Source organism: Dromaius novaehollandiae, chromosome 3, assembly GCF_036370855.1.
Source record: "Dromaius novaehollandiae isolate bDroNov1 chromosome 3, bDroNov1.hap1, whole genome shotgun sequence".
NCBI classification, from domain to species: domain Eukaryota; kingdom Metazoa; phylum Chordata; class Aves; order Casuariiformes; family Dromaiidae; genus Dromaius; species Dromaius novaehollandiae.
In genome coordinates, this window is record NC_088100.1 from 111,193,033 (window position 1) to 111,220,866 (window position 27,834).

General features: G+C 40.1%; 1 protein-coding gene across 3 annotated transcripts in view; it reads right to left on the reverse strand.

Moving 5' to 3' along the window:
* Positions 1 to 4,101: 4,101 nt before the first annotated feature.
* FOXN2 (forkhead box N2) overlaps positions 4,102 to 27,834 on the reverse strand; it is a 46,266-nt gene continuing 22,533 nt past the window's right edge. For 2 of the 3 annotated variants that reach the window (XM_026095433.2, XM_026095431.2), the window contains 4 exons: positions 19,380 to 19,504; positions 13,726 to 13,790; positions 9,429 to 9,497; positions 4,102 to 8,977 (listed from right to left, as the gene is read on the reverse strand). In XM_026095433.2, the coding sequence (XP_025951218.1) occupies positions 8,460 to 8,977; positions 9,429 to 9,497; positions 13,726 to 13,790; positions 19,380 to 19,504 (777 nt within the window). In that variant the 3' untranslated portion in view covers positions 4,102 to 8,459. The remainder of the gene's footprint in view (positions 8,978 to 9,428; positions 9,498 to 13,725; positions 13,791 to 19,379; positions 19,505 to 27,834) is intronic. The other variant, XM_026095437.2, reaches the window with a different exon arrangement.

Genomic DNA, 27,834 nt, shown 5'->3' on the forward strand with positions numbered 1-27,834 from the left:
GGGATTAACAACCACATCGGAAATAATGAGCCTTGACAGATCTAGGGTTAAATACTTTAAAATTAGATCCTGCTGAAAGCCGAATCTTGTTGCCTAGCAACTGCTGCATGGGATGCTGCTGTCACTCCCTGGATGCTTCTCCCGGGAGTGAACATTATGCTCACACAAAATGGGCTATGATTGGGTCAAGGTGACATCATGCAGCACAGCTGAATCATTTTTTAAGGTAGCATATAATACAATTGCACTGAAGTTAATACCAAGATTTGTATAGCCACTTGGAGATTTAAGGAGACATCTGGCTTTTCTCTTGAAGCGGCTCAGCTCTGCCTAGTCATTACCTGCCTTCAGGGAGGGCTAGCCACAAGGAGAGGGGCTCACATGAACCCTGTGAAGGAGCAGGTCATTTCTGCGAGCTTGCCACCATCAAACTCAGTAGCTCAACAGGGGGATTTTTAATCTTGTCAAATTACTCATAGCCAAAAGACAAGAAAGGCACAATGTCTGTAATTTGTGGAGGTCTGACAGTGTGTTCAGAGCATGGAGTCCCCCTCCAGCCGTGCAGAAAACACACACAAAGCTTTTCAGATAGTAACATGCACCCCTACTGAAAACTGAAAGTGTGGATTTTTTGAGCTAATTTGAACATTTCAAGTGACTGGGAAGCTATTGGATCTTAATAAGAAACCAAAATACCAACTTAAATACAACAAAAAATGCCTCTGAGGCATGAAATCTGAGGCACCTACTGAGATTTTCCAAATCACCTACATGCCCACTGATCACTAAAATCAAAAGCACATAAGCACTTCTGAGCTTGGTCTGATAGGGACCAACTTGTATCTTTAGGCATGTAAATGCTGTCACTCAGTGCTTAGATTTGACTGCTACTCACTTTTTTGGAACGGATACAGAAACTATGCATCCAATCCAACCTAGTATGCTGCCCATTAGATCTTGGGAACAGGTAAGAAAATATTGAAATGGGGATTATGACAACCAGCACAAAAGCAAAATAGAGCTATATATAAACGTTAAGAAACTGGATATCCTTAAGTGAAAACTGAAAGAGACGGCTTAGAAAAGTTGGTTGAGGTAATTCTAATGACTTATCAAATGAAGTATGATGATGGCAAATGTAGCACCTCCAGTTAAGATATGAGGAAAAGACATCTTTGATCTGTTCCCACAGTTAAAAAAAATCAAACCCTGTAAGTAACTGAAAAATGAACTGAAGTGCAACATACATTTATGAAATCCGTATCACAGCAGACAAATCTTTTTTCCTTTTCATTTGCTAGATGAAAGAAATGCAATAGATTAATTCTGTTTGTACTTTGGAAAAGCATTTGATGTAATGCCACATTCAAAATTCTTAAGCGTTTGTAGTAATCCCCATCATTTCCGGCCACTAGGGAGAAAGAGGGATTGGCTAAAGCATAGCCTAAGGCAGGCTGTGCCAAAAGGGAGTTTCCTGGTGTGCAAGAAAGTTACCAGGAGAGACCTCAAGGAATCAGGATCAGGACAGATCTTAAGTAAAGTTCCAGGTCATGGCCTACCGACTTCTGCAGACATCTGGAAGTGACAGCAGAGAACAGACATGGACGTATTAGTTGATAACAGAATTAGTCAGCAGTACGTAACCATGATAAGGGCCATTACAGTCCTAGGACATACCAGGCAAGAATGGTTCTGCAAAGTTAGGGCTGCCCTAAGGCCCCTTTCCAAAGCACTGGTGCTCTAAGTGTGTATATGGTTTTTAACATGTGTGTGCCAGAAGGCTGAATTTGAACTGGAATTGATGTACAGAACTAGAAAGATGAATAAGAGGAATGAAGATCACATCTTCCAAATGGACACCAAAAAATCTTGCTTTGTTTTATAAGTCAAGAGCCTAACGAGGGAAATGATTGCTTTTGTACTGATGCACTAGAAAAATAAACACTATTGTTTAACGAAGAGCTGTTTAAGCTAACACTGGCCCAAAATAGTTAGGTATCTTACGTTATCTTTAAGTCATTTGTAAGAGCAGTTAGCTTTCAGGAGACCTTTCTGAAAGACTAGGGAGAACAAGAAACCCAACCGATCTGAAGAGAGACATTGGTGGGGGAAAAAAAAAAAATCAAGCAGAGATTATATTGCTTTGCTGTCTGAAGTGTAAAAATGACTCTCGGGTAAAAACACAAAAGAGACTTTCTATGTTCAAATATGCTGGGAAAGTTCACAATTGCATTGCTGGACTTACACTAATACTCATATGTGATTACTGCTAAGCATGCCAGATGTTCACAGTTGCCTGTATTTACTCAGGCTACTCAAATTAAAAACACCTACAAGTATTTGGATGCTCAAGATCTAAGAAAGTATTAATATATTCTAAGTATTAATATATTCTATGTCAAATTTAGACAGTCATTTAATAAAATATATCTATCTAATCTATCAAGCATTTCCTCCACAAATGTCCTTAAAATACAGCTGGTATAACTGGATAATTGCTTCAGTTAATGCTTTATTTCAAGAATTACGGCTCCATACAGAGGGTAATTCCCAGCAAAGTCATAACAGAAGAAAACACTCTAGGGGAATTTAACAATGAATTTAAGGTTCTCTTACACAATATAGTGAATAACAATTAGAAAGATAACATTAACATATGATACATAGCTGTGGTTTTGTCCAAAATAGTTAGCAGTTGTTCTCTTATCAATTAATTTATTAAGATGAACACTAAGATACATAGATATTCTGTAATTTGTGGTTTAGACTCTAAGTATTGTTTGCTATGGTAATGAAAGCAAGTCTTCATTAAAATCTAGTGTATCACTTCAAATACTGCAACAGAACTGTTATATTTCCATCAGATCATACACAGAGAATTTATTCAGTGATACTAGTCAGAAAAATTATAGTAGAGCAGATAGACCAGTGTCTGCTTTTAAGAGAAAAAAAGCATCATGTTGAATCTTGTTTCCCTCCTATGATGTAATGTCTCAGTGGAACTCCAGGATGGAATCAGACATTTGACATGCAGCTTATAAGACATTTATATCCAAGTCTTTCATGACTGGCTAGAATTGCATAGTGCTCTTCTCATGATGCAACCCCAAGTTTTACAGAAGATATTAAGCTCGTTAACTATTTTTCACCGTTTGTCCAGGGAAAATCTCAGTATGGACTGGGGCAAGTGGAGAGTGGGACAGGGGAGTATTTCATTCCTTCTGGTGAAGAGGGGTGTGTTGCCACCTGCATGCTTTCCAGAAAGCCTTATGTAGAAAGACCCAACAGGCCCCATAAATCATATCTAAAGAAAACTAAGTAAAGAAAAAACACAAAGCAAGAACTATTTCTTAAACTCTGCATTCTACATTCTGAAATTACCTGTTCCATACTACTCTGCAGATCTTTGAGTGCAAAACAAGCAACTTAACTGCAGTGATATAGATGCAGAACTGTAAATAATCACAGACATTTCATTAGAAAAAGATTCAAAGTATTTTTTTTAAGCAAATGTTTTGTACTAAAGCAAAACAAACCAAGTAAGATGTCTTACTACTGCATACCTTTTGCCTTACTGTAGGCCAGACATTTCAAAGATCTCAAAACATTCTTAAAGTTTCAGGTTACAGGGCAAAATCTTGGCCTTAATAAGATGCTCTTCAAATATCAGTGGGGTTTAGGTTTCATTTCAGAAATAGATTTTCCATGTTATCAACACAGGAGAAAATGGAGAATAAAGATGTTGACATCTTATCACCTCTATTACTATTCAAAACAATGGACAATGATGTGGATGAACTTGACTGAAAGCAGATCTTTCTTTCTTGATAGGGTTCAGTTATTGTACAGATTATTTTAATGAGCATACAGTTTTCTTAACCAAGCTGAGACCTAGAATGAATTAATTTTTGTTTTTTAAACTAACCCAGTCTTGTGGAACAGATTTAAATGGGAACTTGGGGGACTCAGAGCAGCATCTGACACCAGAACCAAGATCTGTAGATAAAGAGATAACACAGTGTTTTCTGTTTGTAATGCTGTTTATTTTATAAAAGCCCCTTTGATCATCCGAATGAAAAACATGGGCAGAAAAGTCACAAATGTTATAAAACAAAGTTTATTTTGCAATATTTTGTCATAATGAATTGCATCTCTTTGGTAAAAATAAACTTTATAAACATTTTAATTAACAGCGATTAGCATACAAAAAACTAAACTTCTGTAAATTGTCTTTAAAATGGGTAAAGGACTAAACTGGAGGAAAAAGGGTTAGAATTGGTCACCTACTGGCAAAATTATTCTAAACAAACCCAAAGACATTGCTTATGCTACATTAGAAACAAGCTAATGGAAACATTTTAAAAACAACTCTGGTTCGTTTGATCAGAAAGCATTCTTACAATTCACTTAAATAAATAATAGTTACAACGAATTGGCAATTATAAAATGTTTTATGTCACTATATGGCAGTAACATAATACTTTTAATTATGCACTTTTTAGTTTGAAGAAATGTACATTTATAAAACAGACTTCATAATGGCACTGGCAGTTAGATGTAAAGAATGTGCTTTAAGAAATAATGGCAGGTGCAACACTTAAAATATTCTACCTTTTCTTTTCAATAAATATTTTGACTACACCATTAATAACCTGTATGAGTGTACTTTGCTTTAACCAAAGCTTTCAGTTTTCAGTATAATGCAAAGTTGCAAACCATACAACTTCCATTTTAAAGTTGGATTTTTAAAACATTTGATGTGACTTTTACAAAGACTGTAACTTAGTATTGGAATCCCAAAGACCAGTACAGGTTTGTACAATATTCACACCAGAATTTATCCTAAATAAAGCAGCTTCCCTTGTACGTAAGTCTCATACACTTCTCCACTGTTTTTAAGAATTGAATGTGGTTCATTAATACTTTCCTTGCCTTTTAACTGCTACTAAAATATATCTGAACGGACCATTGGCATGAACATTTTACATATGTCACTAAAAAAAAAAAAAAAAGTTAAAATAACTTTTAATTATACTCCATTTATACTATATACACCAGGGTCTTCAACTCAGGTGGCAAACAAACCCAAACCCACTGCTAGATATGTAGGTGAAAGGAAGGCAGCTATTCTCTGACTAAGGAGAGAGGTGCTCCAAAACTGAGCTGGTAGCTTTTGTACGCCAAAACATGCGGGGACACGCGTGGGGATGTGGTGGAATATGTAAAGTGCACAGATCAGCTGCCCTCTCCTTGGTGAAGGAGAGAGAAAAGATGGGAAAGTGTGGAGAGGACAAGGTGCACTGCCCCGGCTGGCTGCACTGCTTTGCATCCCAGGTACAGGCTGGCCTTATTTCTCTCCTTCCAAAACATCACTTCTCTCCAGCTGAGTGCTTTAGTGATGGATGCAACTTTCACTGTTCACTTCTTGTTAGTATGATTTTATTGCTTTGTCTTGGTATATGATAACTAAAATGCATTATTAGCCTCTGACCTGATCCTGTCCCTTCAGTAATGCTGAAGTCTCTATCACCAATTTCAGGGTTAACAGCAGCACAGCCACTCTCCTAGTAAGTATGTTTTCAGAATAGAAATACCACATTGATTCTATTAGAAAATGAGCAAGCAAACAAAAGAGCATATTAACCTCCTCAAAGTTTGTCCAAGGCAAAAAACAAAACAAAACAAAACCCCAACAACAAAAAAACCCAAACCAAGCTATGGAGTGGAGTATGACTGCATTTTCCAGAATACTTGGATCTTGATCCAGCTTTCATTGGAAGTTACAGAAAAGATGCAGTCAGTTTCATCAGGAGCCACACCGCGTACCTCTTCAATAGTGTGCAACTGAAATCATGGCACTGATCAAAATTTCAGAGTGTTAATTTTGATATAGTTGAACCATCATTCTTGCATTGATACAAAATCTTCCCTTTGCTGTATTCTTTCAAGATACTATTAGCAAACCATTAGCAAAAAGCAGTTCCACCAAGCATTCATATCTCCACATCCAAAAATCCTACAAAACACTGTATTTGTACTTAATTTTCTTTTAGAGTGAGTTTCCCTCTACTGTCCATCAGTAACACATCTAATACCAGATCTAATCAGCTAATGCACCACTTGTGATATCCAGAAGACACACGTCTGTAAGAGTGTTCTCCTGCTATGGGTGTAGCATAATTGGCATTCACACAGAGCAGGAATGCATCTGAGTTCCTTTCTTCTCTTTCAAGAAATAAATCAAATCATTCTTAAAACTGAAATAATCAAAAAAGAACACTTTATCGGGTTTGCACTCAAAAAAAAAAGTTTGCTTTGAATTCCAAAACACACTACAAAATAACCTCAAATATCTCAGGCTTGATCCAACAACCATTAAATCAATAGGAGCACCACCATTGTCTTCACGAGGCACTGAAATAGGCCCTCAGAGCAACACACCTTCAGCAGCATGGTTGTATTCATATTAAAGTAGACAGTTTATGGCAGTAACTGTCATGAAGAGACTGACAAATAAGAAAAAAAAAAAAAAAAAAACAGCACTGATCTATGAAAGCTGGGCCTCCAAATAGCCAGAAAAATACCCCATTAGTAAAAGGTTAACTTTTGGTTGAATCCATTACTGTTTTCAACAACCAAAACAGAGGACATTGGTTTTCCTACTGGGCTCTCTTTGCTCCTAATTCTATACCAGTTTACCCAACACCTGCTGGAAACAATAGCTTAACATATTAGCTAGAAAGTTTATGGCACATCATGCTACCTTTCAGAGACAGGAAAGATGACTTTTTATCATTGTATACAATTCCAAAACATACTTAAGGCATTCTTACATGTACAGTACTGTTAAAGCCCACTCCAACAGAGCTGCATGCCCATTCTTGCACAGAAAACTTAAACAACTTAAAAAAAAAAAAAAAAAGAAAAAAAAAAGAAAACCTTAAAAAAAAGCCATCGCCTATTGGAAGATGTAAGCAATCACCAATTATTATAAAAGAAAAAAGAAAATCACCATACCCTTGAAACATTTTTGGCCAAAAGATGTCTGGGCATTATAAAGAGATTTTTTTTATTGCAAAAGTGAATTGTGAAGGAACTTCTTCTCAAAACAGAAAGGTCCTCCTGAGTTACAGTGTACACCCAAAAGCTAAAGCCTTGCTTATTAGATGCACAGTGTATCACAGGAGGCTGAAAGGATCTGCACAGCACAAGGCACGCTGATCTGGGAAATGGAAGGTATGGACAGCCAATGTCACAATAACTACAGTGTTGGGGAGAGGGGGCCAAAAAATGCCAAAAAGCAATTCAAGGTTCACCAATTCAAAAAGGAAGCTATTCTTTCTATTTTGCCAAATCAGACAGTCATTCACAATCCAGCCACCTAAAACCTCCACTTCATTCATGTTGTAAACGGCATGAACTTTTGCGTTCTTTTGTTCCTGAATCAATCTCTTCCGTAGGGGAGCAAAAGTGTGGGCGTTGCACTGGGACAAGCAGCAGAACTTTTGCTAATGCAGCTACTGAGTATTCAATAGTGAGGATAAAATGAGGACGACAAATTTGTTAAGTGGCAGCTTTCGCTGCATTTGCTACATCCAAGGGGTGTGTGTGTGTGTGTGTGTGTGCGCGCACACGTGCACCTGTGTGAAAATCCCCCCCCCCCCCCCGCACATGCACACGCACACACAAGACAATTGTCTTGAGATGGCTGCATAAGATGGATTTGGAAAAAAAAGAAAGCTGAGGGTGGTACACATCTCAGCCACCCCTCACCCACTCTTCCAGGGAGGGTTTATGCTCCTTTCTTCCTCTCTGCAAGGGCTACTTAACATCTTGCTAAAAGCAGCTCCTTACAGTGCTACTGTTTTTCACCCACTGTATGAAAAGGTCAGAGGGGCTGAAAACTGCAGCCACTCTGAGCTGCTTCACAAACAGTTCCCCAGGACACAGATCAGAAGAGCAGAAGAGAAAACTGAGTGGGAGGAGGCAGCCAAGGCAAGAACCTCTGTAGACATCTGTCCCCCACACCCCCTTTTTTTTTTTTTTTTTGTCTCCTCCTTTTTAATCCTTTACATGGAAGTCAGAGCCCTTAGATAGGGCAAAATTCACCTCTGCAAAAAGGGCTGGCAGAGAAGTAACTATGATCCACAGCATGCATCTGAATGAACATATCTGTGGAAATATTCAACTATTAAAAAGAAAAAAAAAAAGGTGATCATTAAGAAGTATGTTTTCAGGTTGTCACAAGTCATGCATCTCTTCTAATTTGAAAAGATTAAATACTTTTTTTGGGGGGGGCAGTGATTTAAAAATAAATGGCTAAATTATAATTAGCGCCAAAAAATAAAAAAGCAAATGAGTCCTCTTATGGCTTTGATCTCCCTTGTGAAGGGTAAAAGTAGAAGAGTATTGCCACACTTAAAAAAAATATATGTATATATTCAGCACTGACAGACATACTATTTTTTCCTTTGCTTGTGACTGTGGGTCTTTGCAGTACTTATTAAGGAACCCAAGCACGTTCGGACACCGGCAAGGTGCAGCAGAGACCCTGCTGCTTCTTTCAACTCCTCATCAATTTCTTGACATAACTCCTTGAGTGCTTTGTTGCTAGGCTGACTTTTGTCAGAGGTATCTACACAAGGTTGTGATGCATAGCCACTATCTCCAAGAGGATCATCTTCATAGTCAACGTCTGTATCCACTTCGCTGTGGAATCCTTCACTGCCATCGCTTCCAGCATGGCTGTTCTTGGAGATAAATTCATACACCTCATCAACAGAGGACAAGGAAGACACACTGGATCTAGATGCACAGCGTTGTGAACCCATGCTGCTAGCGCTGTAATTGTGATCCTCCTTTGGATCAATATTGGTGGCTGCAGAATCATTTTCTTGTAAATTTATGGAACCGGGAGAATTAAATGCACTGCCGTAACTCCTCTTCTTAGGTGTCTTCAGAGGTTGAGGTTTCTCACCTATTAAAAACAAAATCTGTTAGTACACAAATATTCCAATGAGATTCTGCGCTAAAATGCCACACTTTGGCAGGTTGACTGCAAAGGGTAAGCTTAAAATGAACACTAAAGAGTCGTGAAATCTTATACACATTTACTGTCATCAACAGAGGATAATGGTGCTCAGCTAATCACAAATGAAAGCTGGAGAAAGAAGGAGCTAAGACGACTGAGCATCTAACAAAGAAAAGGCAGGGAAAAAACTTTGCAACCCTCCCCCCCCCCAAATTAACTGGGAAAAAAAGGAGATTCTATAAAAAACTGTAATGTTAGCAGAAAGAATAAACAAAACAGAATGGCTCTTAACTGGTCTTACTAGTTGCAAGCTTGACCATACTCCATTAATGAAATTTTACAGAAAACATTTAGCTACTGGGTAGAGAAACAGCAGAGTAAAATGGCTTATGCTTACAGTCTAACATCCCTTGCTCAATGGAAGTATTTAACAGCATCATTGCAGTAGCAGCATCAATATCAGATTCTGTGAAGAAACAGCAGCAAAACGTTAGATCTTGGGTAAAATGTTAGATCCTGGCAAAACAAGGTCCCTAAAACACAGGAAGAATATGTATCTACATATATTATCCTGCAATAAAAAGAAAGAAATGCAAGAATCCAAACTCAAGAATGACTCTAATATAATCAAAAATTAAGACACAGAGAGGTATGAGTGGGATCTTGTGAGCAATATGGTTACAGAACAGTCATGTGTCTTGAGTATGATAACCTTATAAAAGCTGATTTCTTGCACTGCACTCACCAAAGCTGAAGCCAAGAATCAGCAACATTAATTAGATTTGCATCTGATGATGATGATATATTTATCAACAACTGGGTTTTATTTGTAACACTTTAAAGAAAAGGATTATGCATATGGCAAAGCAAAGCGCCCAATCAACTTCATATCCTCATTCTATGAATATGCAAGTCTGAAGAACAAATGTGTCAGTAAAATGCAGCACTAATTTGGCATTCATCTTTTCTCTAACTGCAACAGCAAGTGCTTTCTTCACTGTATTTTCTCACTAACAAGTCAAATAGTAAAAATAGAGAAGACGAAGGGGGAAAGTATGCTCAATCTAGAAAGCATGGAGATATGAATAATAAATAGGCATTTGAAAAAGATTTAGATGAATGGCAGTGCTTTTAGTTATGATGCCAAATACTGCTGTATGCTTTGCAGTGCTGAACGTATTACTTCAATCTCAAAAAGGATATCTTGAGAATATTCTAGCAAAGTCTGAAATTTCTAACTAGAACAGAATCGGGTGGTTAGTAGCTTGCTCTCTGCCAGCAGCATCAGAGATACTGCCTTCTCACAACAGCAGCTACTGAGCATACCTCAACTGCCCAACAAGAGTAACTCAGACTATAAACTTGAATCAAATTACGCTGAAGTATTCTCACTCTAATCATGCTTTAGAAAATGTAATTACTTGAAGGACAGCATCTCATACAGAAAATGAAAAGAAACAAGCAAACTCTTCCCACTTCGTTCAGGACATTCTAATACATTTTAAATCCAGAAAAGTCTAAGGTCTTCCTTCTCTCACTTAATCAATGGATGCTCGAGAGAGAAGCTACGTTTCTCCCTGTATTGGTAGACTACCCAGGCAAGAGAGGAGCACACAGAGTGTGGGCTCTCAAAAGAGCCTTGGTGTCTGAGAGCAAAAGACCACCTCTGGCATGAAAACATGTACAAGAGAGGCGAGTGGAAAAGTAGGGCTGGAAGCCCATGCATTGGGAAGAACAAGCAGTAAGTAGAATGGTCTTTCGAGGCTGCTGAACTAGAACCGAGATGGAAATTACTGAAATAAAATGTTAGCAGTGGCATTTTTATGGCTCTTTTTTCCCCAGAAAAAGCATTAGGAACAGCAGCACATCATAAGCATCAACTGTAACTATATTACTGATTTTGGGGGCTGAGTATCACCAAATTGTCAATTTGGTCTTCCTATACACACCTTACATAATTTTTGCTAACTTTATCCCTAGTCAGGGAGAAATCTGAAGGGGAACATGTCACTTTGGGAATGCTGCACCAACATGGAAAGGGGACTGAGCTGCTGTTTCCAGCACAAGTTATAAAATATACACATTCCCCACTGGTTTCACAGTCTGTCATTTTAACATCAGCCTACTTTAAGGTCTATCCCACTGTACTTATGAGATCTTTTTTAATTCTGTTTAATCTTTTTTTTCAGCAACAGAGCCACTGAATTTACATGTCACATGTACCAACTGACAAAAAGAAATAAAAACATGAACAGTTACTTTGCTCCAGTACTGTAATCAAAGGAAAATCTTCTGATTCTTTACTTGCTATCACAGACATTTTATTTTAACATATGATGTTGGTATATGAACACCACCTTGCTAAATGACAAGCAATCACAGACATTAAAGCAACACAGAATTACTACCTGCAAACTGTGTTTCTGCATCTGAGTACTCCAAAGAAATAGGAGTTTTGTAGTGCTTTCTTTCATCTTGAAAGACTAGCAGTACTGGGGGTCAAAGTTAATATATTTTGGCTTCATTTGCCATTGCTCTCCTTGATAGAATATGTTTTTCTAAATTTATGCTTCCACAGCAGAATGGCTGAGAAAATGCATTACAAGGAATTCCTTCATCTGAACAACAGCTGCCCTCTCTGACCCCGGGAATGTTAATGGCTTGCCTCTAGTGTGAGGATACGCCAAACTGGTTCCTCGAGATGCAGAAATTCAATTAGAACAAATACACATTATTGTTTTGGCACACTCAGTGTAGCAAATTGGAGTAATTAGAATCAGGCTGGTAATCCCCCAAACTGTCATAGGACACACCAGCAAAGTCATTGAAAGGAGGGAGATTTATTTTATAATAAGCCCTTAGAACCCTGGGTCTGCCCAAGCAAGCGTATTCCTCCTTCAGTCCTTCGCGAAAGTGCACAGAAGAGACCTAACAGCTACGCAGCAGATAGCCAGCAAAGGATGTTCCTTGCCATGAGGGTACAACCCTAAAACCTCTGTCTGGATATGTGATAATTATCATCTGCTGAACAGGCAGCTGTTCTGTCTTTAAAAATCTTGGCTTTGCTGCCTAACCAATATTTCTGGTTTGTGGCTGAAAATAAAAACAACCTTCTCACCTCAACAGCCTACCACTCTAGCAGAATTGGAGAACTGGATGTCTATTATGCTGCTGAAGTCCTACTTTGTCAGTGGCGTTTTATCCTTTTGAAAAAGCTTAAACAACACTCCTCTACAACAAATTAAGACTTGCTCACCCTTTCTCAGAGTCAGCCCATTTACAAATCAAGCACAATTCACTTTTCAATAGAGAACTATTAGCAGAGGTAGTCTACAGATGCATATCTTTTTTAGTCGAGGACAAGCCTTCAGTGGATTAAGCTTTACTACTGAGTTACAAGACTTGTGCTCAACAGGCTTCTTCTAAAGAAATACCGTAATATCCCAGCATGCTGTCTAGCTCATTTCTAGCACTAAGGCACACTAAAATGTTTTAAGATGAGGAAAACTTTTAAAAGTACATATGGAAAAATGAAATATCCATCTTCTGTTCAACAGTGGATGCTGCTTCTATTCATATTTAAATGTCAATGAAAAAAAAGGATTTCCATCTTAAGTTCACCATTTTTATCTAGATCTGGCTGGCTATATTCTTTCTCATAGAAAGTTAAGGTAGAAATCTACAGGACAGAACTACTGCCAAGTTGAAGTCCTTGTTATTCTAATGCTCATTAAAACCTGTGAGAGCAGGTAGATCCCAGTGGGCTCAAGAAGGGGCAGAAAGATAGCAGTGCTGCACTTCAGCAAAGATTCCCTGAAAATAAACAGCAAAAAACCTGAAGAGATGTCAAGGTACACCACCTCCTCAGTAAACATACTGGTTAGCTACAGGTGTGAGTTACACAGTGAGATATAATGAATTATGGTGTGTAACATTCAAACTGGGTTTCAGTAGGAAACTGTTCCTACTAGGGCTTCAACCAGGGAACTTCACCGGCACATGTCCAGAATTTAAGAAATCCCCTTCTTGCTCAGTAGCAATGCAATGGAGGGTTTTTCTGTGCTACAAAGGTGCAAGGGTAGCTGTGTTGCTGTCCCCTGCTTAGCTTGCATGCTTCTACCGGCATAATGGTGACAAAAGGTACAATTTGCGCCAAACTTTTCTGGCCAATGAGTGAAAAATACCATGCACCTGTGAAACGACATTCTGAATTGCTTAATGTTCCCTTGCAAATACTCTCATGCTCTTCCAGATACTTACAAACACTCAACTTTAAGGTGCTTTTACAGCCACATCTCACAAGTTTTATACATTAGAATTTGCTCTCTTTTGTTCTCCATTCTTGGTAACTAATAAAAATCCCAAACCACTACAGACAAATCCTAGCATTAGATATCTAGCTTTCAAACTGTGTTTCTACTAAATTACACAGTCTTAAAATAGGTCATATTCGGGAGGGATGTGTCTGCTAAATACCTTGCTGGCAGAAGAACAAGAACTCCTTTCACTTCTTGAGACTCATTTTACGGATTTAAAGTTAGCACACAATATGATGAGCATGCAATCTATTAATCAGTTTATTGAAGCCTGGCAGATTCTTCAGAACAGGTCCATATAAAATATAAACCATAGTTCAAAATATGATGGTGCCTAGTAAAGATGGTAGAGCAGAAGGAAAGACAAGTAATGTTTACCTTTGAGAGATCGGGCATGACTCTGCTTAAGTACTGAAGTTAGGTAGTGAGGAGATGATGACCTACTGGAAAGAAATTCAACAAATCAAAGTCAAATCCAAATTAGCCAAATAATTTGTGCAAAGTAAATTAAACATAATAATATAACATACAAAGATTAAAAACAACAAATCAGAAACAACAAAATCCCCACCCCCCCCCCGAAGTTTAGTGGACAAGCCAAATAAGCGGCAATTTCTATTGCCTTCAGTAGATGGCTTGGCACATCGCTTACCATGCTACATAGACCTATCGATCATTCACTTAGAAAGCATTTACAAGCATTTGGAAAGCACCGCCACTGAGGAAAAGTCTTGCTGGCAACAGATAGTAACTTCTACAAGTTTTATGTACTTGCTTAAAAAGTAGATTTGAAACAAAGATATGTATTTTTTGGTAAGTAAAACCTAGATGTGAACAAAATGTTAGTCTATACAGAGCTGTTTGGAGCCCAGGAGCAACAGAATGGATAGGGACCAGGTGTGTGTGTTGCTATTCGGAACAGTGCTGAGAGATTAACAAAAGAAAAACAAAAAACCAAACCAACAAACAAAGAAAAGGGAAGCTTAGACAAATCCTGGACCCAGTTACTGCGCTAGACAACTCAGTCCAGGGTAAAATCAAAGCAGCAAATATTCTGCTTTCCTCCGGTTCAGTGCAGCCAGGAGACTTGTGCCGTGGCCAAGTGGTGAAACTAATACCTAGAAAACACTAGTATGAACGGAAATCAAGAGGGAAGACATGAAAGATGACCAGCCCTACTTGTTATAAACAGGAGTCAGTTTGTATCTCATCCTGACAAGCAGGTGATGTTAGTTTTCTGAAGCTGGGCTGTTTTGGTGATGCAGTCTGCTTTTCTGCATTATCAAGGCCAGCTCTGTGTCTAGCAAAGTACCACTTAATGCATTACAGAATAAAGTGCAAGTTAAAGCTCTCAGATAGTTTTTTTGCTATACATCCTGCACTAATTATTCATTTCATTCTAATGTACTAGCAAACTGTCAGAAATAAGTACAACAGAAATAGTACACAACTATTTAAATTGCATGAGACATAACAATATACATCTTTTACAATATAGTTAGAAAAATTAGAGAAGATGATGAACAGACATTTCAAGTCTGATATGTAACAGGAGCCTCACAGGGGTAATGGGGGGATTTCTATGACGGCGTGTTTACCTTTTATATTTATCAGACTTAGGCAGCTCTATTTTCTGAAATAAGGCACAGCCACACGTCACCTCAAATATCATAAAGCTGCTATGTTTTAAAAATTATTATTCATCAAGGAACGCATAAAAGTAACCTAAAACCCAAGCAATTACTTCAGTTTGTAAAATACTATTTTAAAACTAAATTCTTCATTCTTTAAATTGAATCTTGAATAAAATATTTTTCACTGGTCTCCTGCTGTTGCTGTAAACATCTTTACAATCCAGAAATCCTTTACTCTGCACAGCTGTGCATGAGGGGTGTCCATTTAATACTCTTAATATTTTGACTTGCTAACACATTATCAAACCTTAGCTTGCCACTGACAACAGTTTCAAAGCTTGGTACAGTGTAGACTGCTAATGGCAAGGAGAGGTGCAAGTATCAGAGCCGGGTGAAGCGAAATGCGTCATCCGAGTTACGCAGGGAGCTTTCGCAGACCTGCAGCCTGCCTGGCTCTAGTAACCAAAGCTACTGAAAAGGAGGGTAATATTTAGCATCTCCCAGTGTGATAACCAAAGGGAAAAAGACAGAGCATAGCTGAATGTAAACGTGTGCAAAACTAGTTCACTTTCTAGTATGTTTGCTTGTGTGGGTGATGTAGTGCAAAGAGAACAGATTCAAAAAACAGAAAAAAAAGAAAATCACAAGCAAAGCAATGGAGCCACCCCAACATGGCCAGCTCCGCAGTCTGCAGGCAAACTGTACAAATAGGTGCTAAACATCTTACACTCTTCCACCTGCAATTCATCCTTTCTCTGGAGCTCAGATCCTTCAAGAACCATATACACATACAATTTTATTATAGTAACTTAATACTGAGTATTAAGATAAGCTATGCATATGCATAAGGTTTTGCAGGAGCCAGACCATGGCAGTCTCTATAATACACGTACTCAAAACTGAATGTGCCAAAACTGAATGTGGTCTTGCACCTACTTGTTAAAAAGTTTCACAGATGCTTGTGAAGAATATAAAATAAAATGCATCAGTGACACCAATCACAGAATCACAAAATGGCTGAGGTTGGAAGGGGCCTCTGGAGAGCACCTGGTCCAACCTCCCTGCTCCAGCAGCGTCACCTACAGCAGGCTGCTCAGGACCGCGTCCAGTCAGGTTTTGAGTATCTCCCATCTGTCATAATAAAAGTTTTTAACTATTGACAGATTACAGTTTTGGAAAGCTTCTGACCAAAATAACATCTTAAATTTTATTTGAAAATGCTGCTGAATGATAGGTATATTCCCCAAAAACATACTGTAAAATCATTATGAACTCAAGCCCTCCCACAGAAAAATTCAGGCTCTCACAGCTGAACTGCAGCATCAGCCTGTAGTTAAATTTGGACAGTCCTTCCCAGTCTCCCTCCAGCTGCACCTCTGGGCTTTCTCTCAACACTGCCTCAGACAAGGCAGCCCCTTCGGGCTCTTCTCCATAAAGGCTTTTTGGGGAATGAGCCTTTTGGCGGCCCTCTCTTTCCTTCAGCAGCCTCTCAGCAGCCCCCCGGCACAGCTCCCGACTGGCCGTCTCTCTCCTTTGACCTTGTGCTCCATTCACATATTGGACACCTCAAAGCAGGTTTTTAGTATCAACCCTTAGATTAATTGGCAGGACCTTCACAGCCCCATTCCCCTCTGGCTCTTCCCCTTCTCTCACCTTGACCCCTGACCCACTAGAACAAGAGTCAATTGACCTCTCTTGCTTTTACGGGCAGTGTACAATGAGGCTCTATATACTTCCCCTACTGACTAGCATAAATATATCCTTCACTAACAAAGCATACAGTAATAATTACTACTAAACTATTCCTGTGCTGTACTGTTACTGGAACATATATATTCAGTGAACCAGGACTCTCCTCCTAGCCACAATTTAAATCTTATTCCAAGAATTTTTAAACATGGAAGGGAGAAAATATGTCCTTTTATATGTGTGTGAAAGTCTCAGAAATGCATTTTTATTATTAAAAGGAAAAAACCAATTCATTGGAAGTGTCTTAAAATTCTGTTATCTTATTGCTCTTACAAATACAGGCACTGCAAAATCCTTCGTGTATTGAACTCTATGGGAATGTTGCCAAGTGGCTCCACTAGGACCAGGATTTTCTTGTAACTGCAATTGTTGGCAAGTGCGACTTAATCTCTCAGTGAAAAAGAAAGTTACCGAAAATGACATTGTTTCAAAATGAAGTCCTGATCTTGAAAGTACTTTAGCATTCAGGTGAAATCTCTCCTCTGTCCCTACACCTAATTTCAGTATATACTATTTATACAAATTAGGTTAATCATACTTCAATGTTTATATCATTGGACTTATCTTCAAGACCTTGGGGATATTCAAAACTTAACCTGACAAGGCTCTGAACAAGCTGCCCCATGTTGAATCTGATTTGTGCCCCCTGCTCATCTGGTTGGACAGATGACCTCCAGGGACCTCTTCCATCTCTCCAGGGACCTCTTCTGTCTATGCTGTTCTGTGAGTCTAAGTTTAAAGTTTTATCACATCAGCATGTACGCACAATCTTCTGAGCAAAGCTTTTCAGGACCAAATCTTCACCTGAGTTATACCAAAAGAGAAGTTCATGCCTTTATGCAGAAACACTAACATTATTATCTAGAGCCCAACTACAGTATTTTCAAAAACCTTTCTTCCCATAATACAAAGCCTGAAAATGCTACCAGCCATATCATACTCTCAGATTTGACTATTTCTTAATACTTAAATGCTTCGCAGTTACCTTAGTAATGCTTCCATTCCAATAGGAAATCGGAACGCAAGACGATTCTGCCTTGGCTCTTTCAAACCTAAGTGACCATTTACAACCTAAGATGGCTAGAAGGTCAGAGACCACCTTCATAACTTGTAGTCACAACGTGCAACTGTGAGAGACCATGCAAACCTTTATTCACTGCCAGATATCCAAGGCTTGCAGTGGGCTGTCAAATCCCAGGCTCAATGTCCCGTTGGACTCCTAAAAATTTCTGCTAAGTATTTACTACCAGTTTTACATCCTGCTCCAGTAATCCCAGTTCCTCTTCCAATTGTTAAGCATGCTCTTGGCAGTAAGATAATGAGGATGTGTATATATTGCTATATGCCTTATCTCTTATCTCACCCAAATTCTTTGCCAAAATAGATAAACCGGCTATGTGCCTACCTGATTCCTGATCTCATCAACTGCAATATTTTCCTCTTTGCCTTCTATCCTTCTACTCTCTGTGCCATCTCTATTATTTATTTAGCTGATGTGCCTTTTCCTGTACATAAGAATACATCAAGTTTACTTGAAACTCCAAAATCTATCGCTTAATCTTAAAATGTATCAGCTGAAGAAGCCCTGATTCCAGAAGGCTAACATACTCCACCTCAGAGTACAGCTATTATGAAGATTGTTCTCCCCATCACCACAGTAAAATGCAAAACTTTTTTTTTTAAACAGCCTTAGAGAAAAATACCTGTTCTCTGGGGCTTGTCTCTCTAAGCACATCAGAACATAGGAGAGGAGATGAGAGTTAATTGTTAGTCAAACAGCATCATTTTTTTATATATATATATTATATATATATAAATATATATATAATATAAATATACACATACATACTTTTTATATATATATATATACACACACACACACACCTCCTCGTAAGCTAACAGCACCAGATATCCTAGATCCTAGTCCTTGTGAATTGTGCTTGAAGCACGATTTTATTCCTGTTACCAGGACTGCCTGTTCACCAAAGAAATGGCACTCACTAGTGCTCAACACAGTGCCTGACCCCTCTAGTCACCTCTCAGAGTCCAGTGAGAAAAGTAGCATCTGTTCCCAAAGATCCTAAACAAAGGCAGCATAAGACTTAACACTATATGCTCTTGTCTGGGCTACTGGCAGCCAGGACCCCTGGCAAAACACAATGAGGAGGGAAAAAGAGGTTGAAGGAAAAAAAATATGTAAGAGAAAGTCACCCCACTGCCCCCCTCCCCGCCCCGCACAGAAAATTAACAAGCCCCAGAAGCAAAGAAAAGGTTAAAAAAAATATTAAGATGAAACAAAGTATAAAAGCTTACTCATTATTTGTTCCAGAAAGAAGAAGAAAACCTGCTCCTGCCCTCCCTGGTAGTGAAATCAGTACCTCCTCCTCTTTCCCTTCTTAAACTCTCACACAGTTATAAAAAAGTTTGGGATACTAATTGCAGATTTACAATCTGGGAATTTTAAGATCATTAAATTCTGTCTTGTCTGTCTAGTCTCCCTGTCTTGTCTATCCAGTTCAGCCAAGTCCCACTCGGCTACTTCTCTCTGGCAGAGAACAGTAAGAATATGTCAACATCCACTTGGGCATTTCCTCTGTTAGGTGGATTAACATAACCTGATGCTGTACTTGTAAGAGAAAATTCACCTACCTTGGCGGTGATGCTGGCGGAGTATAAAATGAAAGTGCTGAGGGAAAAGGTTGCTTTTTCAGTGCTTGTACAAGATTAGGCTTATATTCTGGATCAACACACCATAACGAACCTTTTCCATTCACCTACAAGAAAGAAGTACTGTAAATGAGAAAATCCAGGGGCAAAGTTATTACAGTCATTTCTAACTGAATATTCCCAAGACACAGCAAAGTGCAATTTTCCCTCTTTTTCCCTTCAAATGTAGGCATCCACTAAGAGTGAGGGTAGGCTCCTTGTACGGGTGACCTCAGTCACCCTCAGGCAGCTCCAGTAACTACAGCGAAAGCTGACACCCCTAAGTCGAGCATGGTACAGAAACATCTGTCCTACAGCTTGGGATAATATGTTCATGCTAAAGCCCCATTGTCATTCAGGTTTGTCCACCGGAAGCCATAAACCTTATTTAACACTTGGTAAATACATCTGCAAGTTCAAGCAAGCGTCTGTGCAGGCATCAGTGCATTGATAACCAGTCTTTTGATTAACATGTCTATGAAACTAATTTATTAGGAACTTATGTCCCTTTCCCTTAGCTTAAATATGGCCATGTACTCCCTTAACTTTAATGATATAACATCCTGTAAAAGCAACTCAGCTGATACCCAGCTACAGATTGTATTACTGTACTCCCACATTTTCAAAATCTGAAAGCCTAATTTATGTATTTTTGACACACCTAACAATGTTAGCACCATTAAACTTGACATGCCAGAAGATCAAGCAAGATAAAGTATCTCCTGCTCGTCTCAAGGGCTTCTTCACCTATTTACTATATAAAGAAAAAATTATTTTTCAAGCCAGTTATTTCTTGCAATACAGAAGAGGGAAATTAGATAGAAAAAGTCAAAGTAAACCTAAAGTCACTGACCTGACAGATCACTTAACAGCTCTATGTGTAGCACTGTCGGGTTTTTCTAGGGAAACAGATGTTACAGAAATGATAATGCATGTGGCAGAAGAAAAGAGTAACCCTACACCTTAATGGCAAGATACTTATATAGGTTTTTTTTTTTTTTTAAGAGCTAAGCAAGAGTAGAAGATATTAAAAAAAAGAAGTAATACCAGAAGGCTATTCTCACAAGCAGGATACACTATGCTGGAACTGAAATATCTCTAAATAATAAGAGAAGGTACAGAAGCAGTCATACCAAGATACAGAGGAAAAGTCTCAGAGCAAATATCAAAAATTCATGAAATAAAAAGAGTGATGCTGCTCTGTAATTTTAGTGGCAGACATTGTCCTTCATATCGAAGTCTCCAAGCAGCACCCTCTCTCTCTCTCTCTCCGAGTTACCTATTTATTTTTTAACTTGGAATTTTCTCATACTAACCTTTTTATGCTAAAATGGAGCATAGCCTGAAAAGTGTAAGCTATGTGGCAATAAGCTTACCTTTAATTAAATATCTGATTTCTTTACTGTGGTAGCTGACAGGATGATTCAAGTGGTTAGGTACTAATGGAGGGTATATTGTCAGTTGGCTCTATCCATCATCTCAACAACGGACTAATGCCCTGATCTCTTTCCTGCATCTCTCCTGGAGCTCACTGGCCTATTGTTTCATTACTTTTCCTCCAAAAAAGGTCCTGCCCATCTCTAGCTTTTTTCTTTGAGCACTTTCAGGTTCACAGGGCAGAGAGAACTTACCCTACCAGTAAACCACTACTCTACACTATATTATCTACTGTTTTAGGGTAGCACTTTCACTTGACACCTAATCCAATTAAACTATGGGCTGCAGCCAGAAAGGTGCTAGTTGCCTGCTTTCATTTTCCCAGCCACGTACATCCATCAGCTTGCTGACCCGACAGAAAATTAATACAAAAAACGTTGGTGGGTATTGCAACAGTGAGCTAAACCTGCACACCCTGAAGCCATACAATCAATCAAATGCAAGAGATAATAAATAGAGTGACTTCTTTTGGTAGCTACATTAGATTAGGTGTCATGCGAAACCACACTTCAGTTAGAGGTAGACTTCCATGCACCATTATTGGTGCTAAAAGTAGATATTTAGTAAAAGTGATGATCCAATGCCTGTGGAGCTGCTCATGAATAAATACACTATTGCACTCAGATCCACTAATCAACAAAAATACAAAGGGGAAAGCCAAAACAGATTTCTAGTTAGTGCTGCACTTTAGGAGAAAGCTGTGAAGCTGTATGCAACAGAAGTTGAAAATCCAATAAAACACTGGTACATCTAGCTTTAAAACAAACTAGCCAGCTTACTGGAAGCAGTCTAACCACAGCAGTCAATTTACTGTGCTTCCGTATGGAACAAAGAAGATTGCGTATGGGTCAGACCTTGGTAGCCTATGTGTATGTAGCCAGACCTTGGTTATTAAAGACAAATTAAACTCTGCCATTTCTCCTAGCAAAGACAAAGCCTAGATGATCCGAATCTTAAACTGCCTTTGGAGGTTACTATTTCACATCAGTAGTGGGGTAACTTCCCACCTACTGCTGCTGATATGCTCATTTAAATGTAGATGCAATGTTTATTTAACGTCTCCCAAAATGAACAGCCATTAGACTATATTGACTCTGGATCTTAAAATGAACTGACAGTTAAAACAAACTGTTCTGGGACTTTCTGTGTTATGATTGTCATCTTTTTTGCACCCCTCTCACATTTGACTTACAATATTTTATCTAGCTGGATAAAGAAAATTAGGGAAAAATTCTTGCAATTTAAGTGTTAGACTGTTTCATAATGACAGTGATTTCCAGTCTCCAATATTTTTCATTGTTGCATTATGGCAAGTTGGGTTGGAAACAAGATGCCTCCCATAGTCCTTTTATTCTTTAGGTGGGGGCAGGGATATTACTGATCAATATTGTTCAGCTCTCTTTGATCAGGCAGGTTTTCTCTTCTACCTGAAAATTCACAGCTTAATCTACAGCTTAATTACTGCTACTGGACAGTAGCTTAATCCCTTCTGAAGAGAAGGCCAGTCACTGTGCCATACCTCTTCATATATGCAAAAAGAAGGCCTGGGAGAAGCAATTCCCTCCGTACGGGCATGTCGCAGACAGGCATAGGTCTGTGCCGTAGCCGGAGCAGTTGGAGAAGCCGTCACACCCAGCTGCTTCTCTTTATCTGCACACGCAGTAACAGTGTGAGCGGTGCTGGTCCATTTTGCAGAAAGACAAAAAATTAAACTAAACCGATTCTAAAGGCAGTTTTGCTTACTCTGTTTCATGTTTTTTACTCTATTTTAATGGCTTTTTTATTACTCTGAAATAATCAAGGGCACTCCCAAAGTTACTGCCCCTAACTCCACACACTGGAGCACATCCATCTACCTCCTATGTGATGGGTTAAGACAAGGTGAGACACTCGCTCACAGTAAATGAACCACCACACAGCGACTACCCACAGCATGTCTGCACCCCGTGGTACGTGTCAGTAATAGTAATAGTCAGTAATAGGGAAGGCAGGGGCCTGGCTAAGATTAGTCTCGGGAACGAAGAATAGCCTGTCTGCCCGCACGCTCTCCTTCATACCCTAGAACCGCCTCTGGGAGGCTTTCTCTTTTTCTCCTGCAAGCCTGCTGTACTCAAAGTTGTGAAGTCAGCCTTATAGTCCTCCTTCCTTCCTTCCTCCTGCGCCGCTGTATGGGAAGGAGGAGGGAAACCCCTCACCAGCAGCCCCGAAAGCCCTGCCGCTCCCTCCTCCTCCCCCATTGACCCCAGCCCTCCCACAGGGATACCGCAGGGTTATTTCCCACAGCCAACGGCTGCACCCACAGATTTTTCCTTTCCCTAATCCGCCGCCCACCACTCCCAGCGAAGCGGGAACGGCACGGCCAGACAGAGACAGCACAGGCGCGCAGGGCCAGCCCACGGGCGCTGCTGCTCACGTGGGTCGGGCCGATACCCAGCTCCTGCAGCACTGAGCGAGCAACGGGCACCGCATTCTCCCCAAGCCTGAGCCCCTCGGCTGCTCCTTCCTGTGGCCGGGCAGCAAAAAGCTCCAAGAAACAACTGAGGAAAAGGGACTTGGCCAGCAGGAGAGGCTCAGGCCCCTGCTGCACCGCTGGAGGCCACCGGCAGCCCCAGTCCCAGGCAGCGGCCGGGGCGGCTCTCCCACACCTCCCACCCTTCACTTCCACTTGGGAAGTCGAGCCAGGCCAAGCACTGAAAATACTGCACGGATCAGTCTTATATGGACTAAAGGGTTAAGATAACTGGCATCTCTCTCTCCCCTATATCTAGAGGTTTATAGATCAGAGCCACTCTTTGCTGAATGTTGCAACAGTCATACACATTGCTTGCCTGCCTCTTGCCAAAAACAAAAGAGAAAGAAAGAAAAGAAAAGAAAAGAAAGAGGGAAGTAAAAAAAAGCAAGAAAAAGGGAAAGAGGGAAGGGGGAAGGAAAAAAAAGAAAAAGGCAAAAGCCCCATACCACCTATCAGGAAGAAGAAAGGGAGATCTGTTAAGATATTCAAACTCTGTCCCTCTCTGACCTCCAGAGGAGACGGTGTCAGAGCCACAGCTACGCAAAGGGCAGAAGGTTAAACTGATGGAAATCATGCTTGACAGGGATGCAGCTCCTGCCTTCTCACACGTTTTGCCACTAGTATTGATTAAAAAAACCCCAAAAAACAAAAAAAAAACAAAAACATGAATCCCAAACCCACAACTGAAAAAACAGTCTAGCAAAAAGCAGAGACATTATCTGTAGGCTTCCAAGTCCAAACTGCTTTTCATTCCCTGTCCTCCCCAGCTGAGGCTGCTGTATAACAGACACTATTCCCTCCATAAATAAATAAATAAATAAATAAATAAAATTAAAAAAATCCCATGGTAATCCCCTCTCTGCCTGACCCAAGTCTCTGTGACACTGCTTGAGAGGCAAAAAGTGTTATCTGAATGTACGGAGGATCACTGCCCCAGTCACACCTCCAGGTTTCAGCAGGGCACCAGGGCTATGACGCGTGCCCTGGGATGCAGGCAGGCGTCCCAGGGACTGGCCCCCACGCTCCGGCTACCCTTGCTTTTCACCAGCCTCACTCCCACAGGAGCACTGCAATCTTACTTGTCTGAATCCCTACCGACACGAGCTCAAGTGCAGCTACAATAAGGTATTTCGGCTCAGAAGTCTGTCAAGGAGTTCTTGCAATGACAAACAACTTACATATAACAGCATCACAGTAAGTCCAAACAAAAAGGGTGATGTATATTTTAGCGCAGCAGAGATTTGACGTACATACATCCTGTTTCCATTGCACGAGAAGTTCCTCTTGTAGCCTGCAGCGCTGCTTTAAAGGACATCTCAAACCAGTTTCCCTTCGGTATTCTTCATCTAACTAAATTGTATCACCACGAGTGTGTTAAAACACAGCTTTTTCAATCCACTGTCAACAAGGGCAGAGGAAGGGGAAGTCTTCTCACCCTCTGCGGACACCGGAGGACACACGGGCTCCCACTTCTCCAAAGCGGTGGGAAGACAGCCTGGGCTCACATTACCAACAGCTCATGAGCAGCCCAGCGAAAGGAAACGCTGCCATGGCAACACAAACCAGTCTTTAATCTGAGACCATGTACCAGGCACTTAACTGTCCTTTAACTGTACAACTTTCAATATCAGCCCTTCCAGTTTTTAAGCTTGGGGAGGGGGAGAAAGATGTAACATAAAGTATTTTTTCCATGATCCAAACAATGTCAGTCTTCCCACAATATAGATTGCATTCCTGATTGCAATTCTAGATTGCTTTCCTGAAAGGCTGAAATCTCTCATGACAGGCATATGAATAGACGTGCAAACAACTATCCATGGCTACGCCTACAAGAAGATAGAGCGCAACCCAATAAAAATAAATCTTTAGCGCAAAAGAGTTGGTGCTGAGCAATCAGCACTCACACTATACACGTTTTGGAGGTTTTACTCCAGATCAGCTCTAGAGGGGTTTTGCAGACACATCCAGTACCAGTTACAGCATACGAAGTGTGCTCCTAGAGCACCTCTTCCAGTTTAGCATCAGCCGAAATGAATCCAGTTCATGTATCCCGAACCTACCCTGCAGCGTGAAATCAGGTGTGGTTGGTTAGTGGGCAAATTCAAGAGATTCACTTCAGAAGCATGCTCCTAGTCAAAGCAAAATGCAAACATAGGCTAGTCACCAACTCCAATGCAGCGGGATGCTCAGGAAGGAGGTCTCCAAAACCAGGGAGAACAAAACAGCGTCTCTGGCAAACGTTAGCATTCTTCTTGCTTTTGCTGTCAGACCTCCAGGAGGTGATTTCATAGCTGATGACTGGTTGGCAGCAATAGCCAGCTAAGTATCAAAATGCAAATCATATCACAGGACAGCACGCATAGGACACAGAGCCCCCCTTCAGACACAGACATTCTTCTGGTCTGAGAGTCAGATCTATTTGTTAGGGTTTTAAAATCATGTTCCTTTACCCTAATGATACAAAATAAAACACACTTCACTGATGCAATGTGCCACAAGCCTCTCTTCTCCCATAAGCACTCAGGCTAGAAAAGAACTGACTATCTACTCCCTTTGAGACAAAAATAAGATGTCATTAAGAAAGAAAAAAATGGAAGAAGGTATAAAATTATCTTGGCATCTTAGAAAAGCATACAGAGGCATCAGTAGCACGTGGTTACAGACAACACCAACAGCAAAACAAGCTCGTAAGCTACTGCCACTCGCTGTAAGAAGTCACATCTTAGGAGCCAAGTGGATGTCTGAGGCCTCCTAAACAAGGAGCATCAACAATGATCAATACAGCAAAACCCAGCAAAGCTGCTTTCAGCCAAAGAGGTCTGAATAATCCAAACAATCCATCATATTAATATTTGTGTAGTCTCTGGCATGAGCTTATTTCGCATGAAGAATTTGGAACAGTACTCCCATCTGATATCTCTCTGAGCAGGACAGAGGATAAAGATTTACCCATCGCTTGCTGGAAATGTGAAAGCTGCTCAAAAGTTTCAAGAGGGTTTGCTTTTTTTTTTTTTTGTTATATGCAGTTTCTGTTCTTAAGAATTAGCGTGCTGTGCAGTCTCCAGAGCTTAGGCAAAATGCTGACAGAGTATATCATCATCATCTTGCTGGTAATAGTTATAACTCTTCTGTACTTTGTTTCTCCTACTAGAGAAGGATCAGTAAATCATCTTTCAACTTTCCTTCATCCATCCTGAACCCACTAATATTGGTAGAGTCAGGATAAGAATAGGACCAGCCAGAAATTCATGGTGCCCATATGCCAACACATTACGTATAACTGGTAGCTCTTAAACCATGGGGGTTTCCAGACTGGAAATGGCTGAACTTTGAGGGCAGAGTCGCTGCCCTGCTCAAGCAGTCCAGAGCCTCAGTCTCTCTAATCCATTTTAACATTTCTGTTGAGGTTCCTGTGCACTGTGGAAAGCTTTATACAGATCTGTGGGTCCCACCAGCTGTGCATCTCAGACTCACCTAATAGGGCAGGGACGGGCATTCCCCCACAAAGACAGAACAGAAGCTGATATTCATCCAACAGCCAGGTTCACAAGCAACAGGAGTCCGATCACCTCAAGCATTTTTAGCGGCTTCAATGAGCAGTCAAAACAATAACTCATATACTGGGAGATTTCCCTTCCCCCATCCCCATTCTTCTCCTGAAATTCATAACTTCCTTCTCTGACAAAGCTACATGCTTCTTCCAGTGCACATTTACCACATGTGGCCCTGTGCAATCCCTGCTGAACTGTACAGGTTCAGAGACCTGTTTCATTTGCACATGTGTGGCTTATAGCATTTCTTTTAGAAAACTAATTTTAGAAATCAAATTAAAAGTCAGCCCTAACATTCAGCCGGGGTCTGCTACGTGGTAGGCTTGTGGTTAGTAGACTTGTCATGAAGTAGCAAGAACCTAAGCCAACAGGTGATGTTCAGTTTTTCAGCACAACACAGCTTTTACTGATGCCCATTGAGCTCCCCACTATATATCTAGGACATCTATATCCAGAGGCTGTCAAACATGCCAGACTTTATATGCACTTCTGATAAAAAGCCTGTTACCATTTAGGCTAGTGTTCAAGCACTCAGGTTCAGGATTTGTTTGCTGGGGTTTTTTGGTACATTTTTCAAGTCAGAGCTATCTCCTTGAGGAGCAGGATAGGAAAGGAGAAGTCACTAGTAAAATCATGTGAGTCAGTAGAAGAAATAATTTATACAGAAAAGAGTATCCTTGAGTTAAGAAGGGGATCTTTACACGTAGCTTGTGCCAAAGAGACTGCATCATACACAGATACACACCCTTACCGTAAAACCCAGCAATGTTACATCACAGGTTAAAGCAATACAGCATATTAAATGTAAGAATTAGGACAGTTATTTGAAAGTTGGAACTGCATTAAGTGTAAGGGAAGGTCACAAGTGAAAGTCAGGTTAGTGTTCAAGACAGCTTTC